The 11,944-nt window shown below is 41.9% G+C and overlaps 1 protein-coding gene across 2 annotated transcripts in view; it reads right to left on the bottom strand.

Moving 5' to 3' along the window:
- Positions 1–5,144: 5,144 nt before the first annotated feature.
- Positions 5,145–11,944, bottom strand: part of FSTL1 (follistatin like 1) — a 51,029-nt gene continuing 44,229 nt past the window's right edge. For both annotated transcript variants that reach the window (XM_067738766.1, XM_067738767.1), the window contains exons 10-11: positions 11,204–11,280; positions 5,145–7,813 (exon numbers count right to left, since the gene is read on the bottom strand). In XM_067738766.1, coding sequence (XP_067594867.1) covers positions 11,236–11,280 — 45 coding nt within the window. In that variant the 3' untranslated portion in view covers positions 5,145–7,813; positions 11,204–11,235. The remainder of the gene's footprint in view (positions 7,814–11,203; positions 11,281–11,944) is intronic.

The following is an 11,944-nucleotide window of genomic DNA, read 5'->3' as shown; positions in this document are numbered from 1 at the left end:
TGACCAAAAACCTGATGAACTTTCTACTCTGTGTATGTTTCATTGATGTGGTGCTGCAGTGACAGACGATTTGTTGGAGACTTCAGGGCAGAGCAGGATTTCTCTAAGCCAGATTTTTTGGGTTTTGGTATCAATATTATTACATGGGCACTTTGCTGATACGAAGTTGAGAGAGACATCTTCCTGAAACTGATTATGAATGGGAATCACTATATCTGTAAAAGCCTTCTTTTACGTAGCATAACTGAGCAAAGGCTATGGAAAGCTTGGAAAGTCAAAGAAGGTGAGACTCACTCTTGAACGTTTCTGATTTGCCCAACTGATTTCAGAGTCTTTGTTATTCCTAAAACTCACCTTCCAAATCTCTCCTATCTCTATACTTTCTGTACAGAATCTCCTCCTTTGTTCCTTTTGGAAGGGGGTGGGGGTGATATCTGTCCCGGGCCTTGTAGGAATCAAGCTTAGGTTATGGGAGAGAGGAGAAAAAGGCATGTAAGAGAAAAGGGAATTCAGAAAATCATCCAGGAACCAGAGATTTTAATTGGGTTAAAACCCCAATTTTTTGAATTACTGGACTCAGGTGATAAAATAATTTTGATGGAGATAAGACATATATCTGCTTCTAAAACGTCCACATAGAATGTCACAAAAAGAAGGCATCTCAGAGAGGTTTACTGGGCCAAACCTCTGAGGTGTATGCTGGAGGTTGCTGGGGTCCCACACTGGCTGGCATGACTCCTGGATGCATCGTTTCTGGGGAAACCAAGTTGGATTGTGGATCACGCCTCGGGGAACTTCAGAGGCCCGGCCTGATCCGCACTCACTTAAGAGTGAGAAGACGTGCAGACAGTTATTAGAACTAAATGAAAAAACTTATTAATTGCTTATACGTGCTCAGCAGTTACATAATTAGAGAACACGAATGAGGAATTAATGGCTCATGTGGATGTAATAATTTTTAAAATAAAGGGAAAGACGGTGGCAAAGTAGAATGAGTATGAGAGGGACCCAGGTTTGAATCCTCACTCTGTTCTTTGCAAATTGTGTGGTATTACATAAATTCCTTAAACTTTACAAACTGTCTGTTCCTTATCTGTAAAATATCTTTTTCACCAAGTCATTGTGAGAATTATAAGAATGTATAATAGAAAATAATTGGTGATAATTTGACATTTACACAGCACTTTCTACGTGCCAGAGACTATTTGAAAAAATTATATACATTAGCTCATTGAATCCTCGAAAAAAGAACAAAATGAGGTAGGTACTCTTGTTATGCCACTTTAAAGAGGAAACTGAGGGACTTCCCTGGTGGTCCAGTGGTAAAGAATCTGCCTTCTAATGCAGGGGAGGTGGGTTTGATCCCTGGTCAGGGAACTAAGATCCCACATGCCACGGGGCAACTAAGCCCATGCGCCACAACTACTGAGCCCACGCTCCTCAACTAGAGAGCCCGTGTGCCACAAACTACAGAGCCCGCACACCACAACTAGAGAGAGAAAACCTGCACGCCACAACTACAGAGAGAAAACCCGCACGCCACAACTACAGAGAGAAGAGCCTCACGCCACAACTCGAAAGAGAAAAGCCGCACGCCACAACTACAGAGAGAAAAGCCGCACGCCACAACTCGAGAGAAGAGTGTGTGCCGCAGTGAAGAACCTGTGTGCCGCAACAAAAGATCCCACATGCCTCAACGAATATCCCACGTGCCGCAACTAAGACCCGATGAAGCCAAAAAAATTTAAAAAAAAAAAAAAGGAAACTGAGACAGAGAGAGATTAAATAACTCCTGGAATATAAAGGGCAGAGGCAGAACGAGGATATAAACTCAGGAAGCCTGGTTGTTAAACATTACATGATATCGTCTCTCAGTAAGTTATCAGTCACAATAAGAACAATGTTATGATACAGATAAATTAGAAAGAAGTTGAAACATGAAACTAAGAATGGTATTTATGAAAGACAAAGAATATATAAAGTTATAAATATTACTGGCTGCCAGCTTTAACTATGGAGTCTAGTGGAAGGATTTTGGAGCAAGCATTTTGTTTTGAGTTGTCACTGCTCCTTGGAAAATGACAAATTCTGCTAACTTATATAATTTAAAATGAGGCAAGGCACTAGAAGGATAAAGTCCCTTCTCTTTTGGCGGCAGAAATTTCCTTTCATCATCCTCTTGACAATTTTATACAGGTTTCCTGGTTAAATATTTTATTCTTATCCATTAACCATCTTGCCTCTTATTTTCCTGGCAATATATTATTTTTACAGACCCTAACACTGTCAAGTTTCCTAAGTTTCTTATCTGACCACATCAGGTCAGTTAAGACCTGTGCATTACAGTGATCATGATCAGGGTGCATTTCCTGTTCCTTTCTCCTAAATTCATTTCACCCGTTTTCCAGCAAGTTGTGTTACTCCATTCCATACATTCATGGTGTTTCCTTCTCAGTTTTGACCTCTCTATAGAATCCATGGTACCATTTCCCATCTGAACTCTCTACATGCTATGTTTTCATCTATGAATCCAACCCATTGTACCATTTTTCTGTGTACACTGTTTGTTAACGATGCCACAAGGAAGCAGGAGAAATACACGTACCCAGAGTTTCTCAAAAGGGTTCTCTGTCTTTATTATGGACCTTCCCAACTCAACATTTTCTTTTTTTTCTCACTTGATATATTCTCCATAGGCCATCTTGTCTACACAAAGGAACACTATCTCCATACTGTCTATTCCAAGATCTTTATCTCCAGCCCAGATCTCTTCCAAAACCTTCCTATCCAACTACTCATACCTCCAAACTCAGATTCAACCTGTGAAAAACTGAATTCATCACCTCCCATTCCTTCCTCCTTTCCCCAGCCAACTGGTTTCTCCTGCTCTCTTACCAATGCTAGAAGATGGCACCATTATCTACCAAGTCATCCAAGCTGGAAGCTTAGGGTCATTCATGACCATTACCTCCTCCTTAACTCCCATAGCTAGTCATTAGCCAGCTCTTGTCAATGTTACCTCATTAACCTTCTATTAATCCCCACTGCCATTATCTTAAAATTCAAGTCACCATTATTTCTCACCTCATTCCTGAAGTAGCCTTCTATCTGGTCCACTACCGCCAGATCTTGCCACCCTCATGACAAAGGGCTAATAATAATACATGAAGGACTATTATAAACCAGTAAGCAAAGGCCAGCAACCAACAGAAAATGAACAAAGGTAATGGAAGAAAAGAACAAGGACCAATAATTCACGAAAAGATGCTCAATCTCACATAAGGAATAATAAAATAATTAAAAATAAGTCAATGAGTTACCATTTTTCCTCTGTTAGACACCCCAAAGTTTGAAGACACAGTGCTTGCAAAGTTTGGGAAAATAGATATGCTCAGTGTATGTATTTTTGGTGCAATTGTAGGTAAAGGCATGCAACCTCTTTGAAGGACAAATGGCAATTATAAGCAAATTTTTTTTTTTTTTTTTTTTTTTTTTTGCGGCACGCGGGCCTCTCACTGCTATGGCCTCTCCCGTTGCGGAGCACAGGCTCCGGACGCGCAGGCTCAGCGGCCATGGCTCACGGGCCCAGCCGCTCCGCGGCATGTGGGATCTTCCCGGACCGGGGCACGAACCCGTGTCCCCTGCATCGGCAGGCGGACTCTCAACCACTGCGCCACCAGGGAAGCCCTATAAGCAAATTTATAAGTGTACACACCCTCTAAGAGGATGAATTTTTTCACTGTATTTTCTTTGATACAATTTGAAGTTTTTCTTTTACCATGTGCATGTATTAGTTTATCAATAAGAAATGTGTTAAATAATTTTTAAAAGTGAACTCCTATTGACAGGAAGACCTCTCATTCAGACAGCAACATGATACTTCCTAGTTACTTCATGAATCAGCCTTCAGCAGCAGTAGCCCAGGGTTTACGTTCTTCATGTCTTCCACCTATGCTACATTTACTCCAGGGCTCTGAGGACATCTGCTTAGATCTACTCATTCAATAGACTTTTTTTACTCCCTCCTCCCCCTTATTTCAGAAGTAATTTAAGAGGACTGTTGGGGACTTGACACAGGCACTCCAAAACTAAAGTTAATCACAGTAACTTGTTCTAATTTACAGAGCTCATAATGTTACATTTTGATTATAGGAAACTTACCTTCTAAATTATGTTTCTTTCAGGCTCTTTTAATTCATTTTCATTTCCTGAACACATGCATACTGTAATAGCAGGAGAAGTGCTCCCAGAGCATGGTAGAAGGTTGGGAGAGGCCAGCCAGCATTTAAAAGTGGTTGTGGACAAGGTACCCTTCAAATTGGGTTTAAGAATTCTGAGAATGAAAGTTTAAAGAATCAAACGGTGATTAATGAGATCAGTAATTTGTAGCAATAACACAACCAGAGATGACATTTTAATATCTGATTAGCATTTGAATAATACTCCAAATCCAATCAAGGTGACCTGGCTATAATTTGAGAGAAGCAAGACTTCTATACATTATGACTAAAATTAAGAAAGCTTAAACCAACTGTAATGAGTTCTCTTGGAAGACAGAATTAATTATTGCTGGTGGGGAGTACATGATATCTGTAAGAATCACTTGGACAGGGAGATGGAGAACTAGTATTGGTCATGTATCTCCAAGATAGAGCAAAGCAGAGGGTCTTAACTAGCCAACATTCAGTCCACTTGGAAATGCTTATCCCTATGGTATACACGTGTACCTGGTAAACAGCCACTAAGATTATCCTACCAGATCTTCACATGCTCCCTGTGCCACCTTCCCAGGTTTGTTTGGCTTCTCATACAGGTTTACCTGCAGCCAGCCTCACCCGATGCCATTCAGTCTCATAAGGTCCATGGCAGTTTTTGGAGTCATTTAGTTTAACCTCTACCCAATACTGTTCCCTGACTTCTCATTACTTCCTACCCAGACCCACCATTGGTGATTCTTTTAAATAAACTTGTTCTATCAGTCCTTGAGTAAACCTTTCCCCCTGCAGCTGCAGTCCCAAGATCAGGAGAAACTTTTCAGGCCTCTTTTAAGCCTCCTGAAACTCAAATCTACTTTTATGAGGTAAATGGTTAATGTTCTTGCAACTTTATTTGGCCTTAATTTGGGGGAAAGAAAACAATACAACTATTATTTTAATTTCTTTATTTATCAATAGTATCCAAAAAAAAAAAATCAAGAGTTAACAAAAAACAAGTTAAATGCAATAAGGAAGCCTACTAAATACAAATACATTTCACAAATACACAGGCAACAGAAACCTGTCCAAATTGCTTCTTGGAATTTGACTGTTTAAAAACACAAGTATAAAGGGAAGACATTCAGACTGGTCCACATGGGCTTATTAGCAGGTGGAGGAGCCCTGCTTTCCAAAAGCAGTGATGGAGTCCAGAGTCATGGCATGTGAGAAGGTTTCCATGGACACTGAATCTTAACAGATGCTGTAATATGTTTATAAAAACCATACACACACAGAGAAAGCCCAAGGAAGCTTGCAGTCTAAGCCCTGTGCTTTTAGAAAGCTGGAGGAACAGAACCCAATTGAATCCTGTTTATTTGCTCCATGCAAAGCTTCACGCAAGACTCCCCAGACTAGGCTATTTAGCAGCTTTCCGTGAATGATTGTCAGATCACATGATCCTGTGGTGCAGACAGTAGCTTCCCTATTTACAGGAGGAATGCAGATTTTGCTCTTGGGAATTCAATGTTGCAGGGGAGGGTCGTCTTGGATAGCAACCACTGACCTAAATGTAACTGGTGAGGAGACACTCTGCCTTCTTGCTTTAAACAGACTGGTACTCCTGCCCTCTCTTCCATAGTGTCCAAGGGCTGGCAAATCTTGATCAAGGCGTGCTGTTGGGAGTTCTCCAAGGCACTTTGACAGGGAGGTACATTTCAGACCACACAAGTTGGGTTGGAAGACAGCTTTTAAGTGGGATGATTTACAAAAGCTCAGAATTCTAAACAAAGTGGAATGTTTTCAAAGGAGAAAAAGGAAACCTGTTTAGAAGGAATTCCATTTTCAGCACAACTGTCTCAGAGTTGCCTGTGCAGTACAGTCTACATCATTTCCCTTTGGTGGTCTGTAATCTGCTTTCTGAAAATGAGATCTTATGTCAAGTTTTTAATTTTGTTATTCCAAATGCATCCTAAACATTGTATTGAGTGGAGTTAATTATCACAGAGGCCGAAAGACACAGGAATGACTGACTTCTCCCCAGTCACAGTTTTAAGATTCAATGTCCATTTTTTTCCCTCTCAAAATGTGAAACCTTCTTTCATCCTCATCTCTAAAGGGAAAGCCATTTCTGTTCCCACGAAGGTTAAAGATGACATGCAAAAGTGAAGACAAAGTGAAGTGGTTCTCTTTCCCACTCTCTTCCTGGGCAGGCTTTACCAGAAGGCTCTACATCACAGCACAACCCGTGGGGCCATTCAGACCGAGGTCAGATTTGGTCAGCTTGTTTTTGGCTGTCTGACTCTTATATAACGACAAGGTTTCATTTATCTTAAGCAGAAGGAGGAAAATCACATTGTCTCCTTCTGGACCAATTATCAGAACCACAGAATTTACAATTTCTCAAGTCAAAAGTTTAATGCATTCCTACCTGCTGAGGAAACTGAGGCCCAGAAATAGGAAGAGACAGGGACAGAGTCACTCTCCTAGTTAGTGGAGGATCAGTGAGCATATTGATAGGCTGGGACATCTAAGCCTTGCTTAGCTGCACTGGTCTCAATCCTTTGGAATACTGATCTGCATGGATCTATGAGAATGAATGAAAACAAATTAGCTTTTTGGATCTTAAAAGCTTTGTATGGAGACACTTCTCCTGGCTGCTGTCTGAGGTACTCCCTGCTCCTCTGACAGACTGCTGACCCACTGGAAGTCAGGGGGCAAACTCTGGGCTGCATCTAGTATGTGGCAGGGCTGGGGGGAGTCCGGGTGATAGCAGTCCCTGCACAAGGAAGAACCCCAAACTCTCCCACCTCTGAAATGGCAGGACTAATGAAAAATAATTACAAAAGCTTAATTTCTAGTGAAGAAAATAAAATATTAAACAACAACAACAATAATATAATGATAATAACTGAAGAATGAAATCAACTTGCCAAAAAAGTTTACAGAAAAATAGCACCTTTGGTAAAAAGTATTTTAAAAATTTGGTTAGGTCTCTAAGGGGCTCAAAGTCTACAAGTATCTGCATCATTTGGGTGCACCCTCCCAGACACTGGGTAACTAGGAGGATGGCCGTGTATCTAGAGCCAGTGGCTGGGGCCATGAGGAGAAGCACAGATGCTAGAGGTCTGTTATGCTGATGGCAGCAGGAAGGGCTGGAAGCCAAATGCAGTCTTCTCCACTGAGCTTCCCAAATCCCTCCTCTGGGGACAGCCTGCTAAGCTCTTTCTCACTGCCTGCACCCCCTGCAGCATGTTCACAGCTGTGGTAGACTCAGAAGTGTTCCAGATCTGGGTACACTCTCCCAACACCGATGCAGTTTCCCTCCAGCCCCCGAGCACCATTTACAGTTTCTCTCAAAGTACTCCTAGAAATGAAGGCTATGGCCCTTCCCCTCCTAGCCAGCCACCCCCATTTCCTTTACTGCAAAACAAATAGACAAAATAAAACTCATTGCTATACAAGCAAATACTGGTGATTTGGCGATTGTAGCAGACACTTGCGTATACTGGACCCAGCGCTGAAGTGGAAGAGAAGGTGCCAGGCTCTGGACACCTTTCCCAGATGCCTCCTCATTAGATCTCTTTGGTGCTCACTCTCTTGGTCTTTTCAGCTGTTTCCTTTGAGAAGCAAGAGAAAATAAGCGTTATGGAATAAAAAAAAATATTGGCATTTATCTAGTCTTCAAGACTTTACATAGCATGACAGATACATGCTTATGCCGAGTTCTGTTTGCTTGTCTATCTCCTCTGTGGATGATGAACAACTTGAGGACAAGGATCATGTCTTACTCGTGACACGGCTGTATAGGGACTGTTGCTAAATTAAGAGCTGACCCCATTTAAACTCCTATGAAACAATAACGTCAGACATTATTATATTCACGAAGAAATGAAGAAAATGAAGAAAAGGACGCTAAATGGAGGTGCTACAAAATGTTCTGAATCCAAGTTGGGAGAAGCATTAAGAGCAACAGGCTCGGGACTTCCCTGGTGGCGCAGTGGTTAAGAATCCATCTGCCAACTCAGGGGACATGGGTTTGAGCCCTGGTCCAGCAAGATCCCACATGCTGCGGAGCAACTAAGCCCATGAGCCACTACTAAGCCCACGTGCCACAACTACTGAAGCCCATGCTCTGCAACAAGAGAATCCACTGCGATGAGAAGCCCTGAGAAGCCTGCGCACCGCAACGAAGAGTAGCCCTCGCTCACTGCAACTAGAGAAAGCCCGCAGGCAGCGACGAAGACCTAATGCAGCCCAAAAAACAAACACACACACACACACACACACACACACACACACACACAAAAGAGCAACAGGCTCTGGAGGCAAATTGCCTGAGCTTGAATCATGGCTGTGTGACTTTCTGGGGGACTTTGGGCATATTATGAAATCTTCTGTCTCAATGTCTTCAACTACAAAATGAGTACTACCTCTTATACCAGTAGCCCATTTCTCCAAAGAAGACATTCTTACTTATAGCCAAAAAGCACATGAGAAGATGCTCAACATCTTTAGTCATTAGGGAGATGAAAATCAAAACTACAATGAGATGCCACTTCACACCCACTAGGATGGCTAATAAAAAATAACGACCATGACAAATGTTGGTGAGTTTGTGGAGGAATTGGAATAGTGCTGGTGAGGATATAAAATAGTACAGTCACTTTGGAAAACGGTCTGGAAGTTCCTCAAAAGATTAAACACAAAGTTTCCATATGATCCAGCAAATCTCACTCCTAGGTATATACCCAATAGAACTGAAAACATAAGTCCACACAGAAACCGGTAGAAGAATGTTCATAGCAGTATTGTTTATCATAGCCAAAAAGTAGAAACAACCTAAATATACATCAACTGATGAATGGATATATAAAATGTTATTTCGCCATAAAAAGGAATGAAGTCCTGATTCATGCTACAACAAGGATAAACCTTGAAAACGTTACACTAAATGAAAAAAGTCAGACAGAAAATGCCATATATCATATGATTCCATTTATATGTGTCCATAATAGGCAAATCTATAGAAATAGAAAGTAGATTAGTGGCTGCCAGGGGCTGGGGGAGGGGAGAATGTAAGTGACTTCAAATGGGTATGGGGTTTCTTTTAGGGAAGATGAAAATGCTCTGGAATTAGACAGTGGTGATGGTTGACAATCTTGTGAATATATTAAAAACCATTGGATTGTATACTTTAAAAGGGTGAGTTTTATGGTATGTGAATTACATCTCAATAAAAAAATTAAATAGGGAATAAAAAACAAGTGTCTGGCATCTAGTACACACTGTCGGTGCCCCATCCATAGCCCGTGCCTTTAACGTTTCAGTACACTGGCCTGGCTTCTTACTGCCAGCAGCTGCATCTCTTTGCCTGAGGTTTTCTCTGGCTGCTGGAGCCTGCTCTGCCCACACATGCCGACAGGGCAGAAATGCCAGGGAATTCATGTTTGCCGGTGGCTGCTCTCAGCCATTGGCTGATGGGAGTTCATACAGGCATAGCCCAGCTCCCTGCTCCGTTGCGCACAGTAACTATTCCTGGAGTTCTGCAACAGGACTAAGCTCCACTTGCTCCCAGTGGTAACATGCCTGGATACGCACTCTTTATTGTTTCCTTCCCTTCATGGGCTCTCTTCCCAACTCCCCTTCTGGTGTTTCCTGGGACTGCCTCCCAAATAAACTATTTGTACTTGAGTCCTTGCCTTGGCGTCTGCTTCCGAGGCAACTCACATAAAACAGAGACGCTAAAAAATGTTAGCTATTATCATTCACTCCCCACTGTCTACTCTGATCATTTCTCCACCCTAGAGATGAAAGGAATTCCTATTAAGTTCTTTTTGCTTTTAAGGGTTTATACTCATCTGGAGGCTCAAGGCTGCTGAAATATGGAAAAACAAAGGGCTAGGAGCTTCTGCATTTGTTTTAAAAAATGACATGAGGTTTCTACACTATCAGTGACAATAATGACAATAATGATATTTCAGCAGTGACAAGGCTGCTGAAATATGGAAAAACAAAGGGCTAGGAGGTTCTGCATTTGTTTAAAAAAAAGACATGAAGTTTCTACACTATCAGTGACAATAATGACAATGCATATGAAAAAGCATCAATAAATATGAGAATTTATTATTAATACTAATAATTCTTGATTTTCAATTCAAATATTTCATGTCAATAGTTCTTGTGACCATTATATTCCTTAAAAACTTATATGTCAGAGAGAAGGCATATATGTCATATTACCAGACCCAGTTTACAGACAGATGATTCAAGAAGCAACATCCTCTGTTAAAACTACAGGTAAACCAGTGGAAAGACAGGCCCAGAAGTCCAGCATATCCATGTTTTCTCCCTAGGCCCTCAGAAAAATATGTCAGTGGATCACTATTCTGCTAAGAACCTTTTCCCCAAGAAGGCCTTCAACTTAATGACATAGAATACTGATTTATTATTTTCTCAAGTCTCTAGGAAGCAGAATCTCTAAGTTTCCAGGCTATGTTCTAGCTAGCTTGGCATTTAACTTAAATCCTTTCTGCTGTGGCCCAAATCCACTAATTTCATGCTCACTGAGAGCCAACTGTACACCAGACCCTGTGCTAAATGCAGGGCTACAATGGTGAGCAAGTCATAGAGCCTGCCCTCAAGGGGCTCACAGTCTTTGGGTCTGGGCACTGGTGGTGAAAAGAAATAGGAGGTTTTTTAGACTATGCTCATTTGCAAACCACTTCCAACACATTTGCAAACCACCACTCAGCTGATTCTAACTTATAAAGCAATTTACCAAGTTGTAACCTACATCTGTTGGGGCATACCGGCCCCACGAGGACTCCGTCAGGGAGCTATATGTATCATGGTTTGCGTAATACAGGTATACAGGTATATCATTCGGGACCTAATGTATGGGACAGAGCACATCTCCTTGGTCACCTGGGGAGTTAGGCAGTGTCTGAGTGGTGGAAGGGCCTGGTGGCAACAGGGATACCTGAACCAGCGTGGAGGCTGCAACTCACCTGGTGCTTTTGGAGCTCCTCCACATATCTGGTCATTTCCTCCTCTGTATGGGTCTGGGCCCCCTTCTGATTCTTTCCTGTAAGAAGAACCAAGGCTCAGAGCAGTGGTGGCTGAGGGAGGCCAGTTAGGGATCGCCACTAATATCTACCTTTTAGGCTCTCAATTTCATTTCCCATTTACCATATGGAAGGTGAGGTGAATTACCCACATTTTTCTAACTATAAAGTGTCCCAGTGCAATGGACACCTCCAAAGTAATGTGCGTGGGTAGTAAGTGACTGGGCCAGGGTCCAAATCCAGGCCAAGGGGAGACGGATGGAGCTGGGGTTCTAGAAAACTTTTCTGAAACATCTCTTTGTAGAAGGGTGATAGTGGTGATGCTGGCTTGTGCACGGCCCCCTCCTCCCCAAACTCTCCCTGACATCTCTATCTCCCAACCCACCCTGCTCATATCTCAACTATCTCAACTTTCTCTTTTTTGGGGGACCCAATGCTGTTAATTCAAACATGTGTATGAACATGCCTCCTTTTCCTGCTTGGCATGGATGGCAAGCAAGAGTCATTTTGTCTTCCAACCACCTAAGTCTTTGACATATAGGATTTCCTAAGCTGTCATAAGGATTAAGTGGGTTAATATGTAAAGTGCTTAGAAGAAATGCATGTAGTTCTCACTCTTATGCATTTGCTTTCTTTATTATTATTACCATTCTAATCTCTTATCAACATTTGATCTTGTCCTGG

Source organism: Pseudorca crassidens, chromosome 5 (assembly GCF_039906515.1).
Source record: "Pseudorca crassidens isolate mPseCra1 chromosome 5, mPseCra1.hap1, whole genome shotgun sequence".
NCBI lineage: Eukaryota > Metazoa > Chordata > Mammalia > Artiodactyla > Delphinidae > Pseudorca > Pseudorca crassidens.
This window is presented reverse-complemented; position numbering and strand designations above follow the sequence as displayed.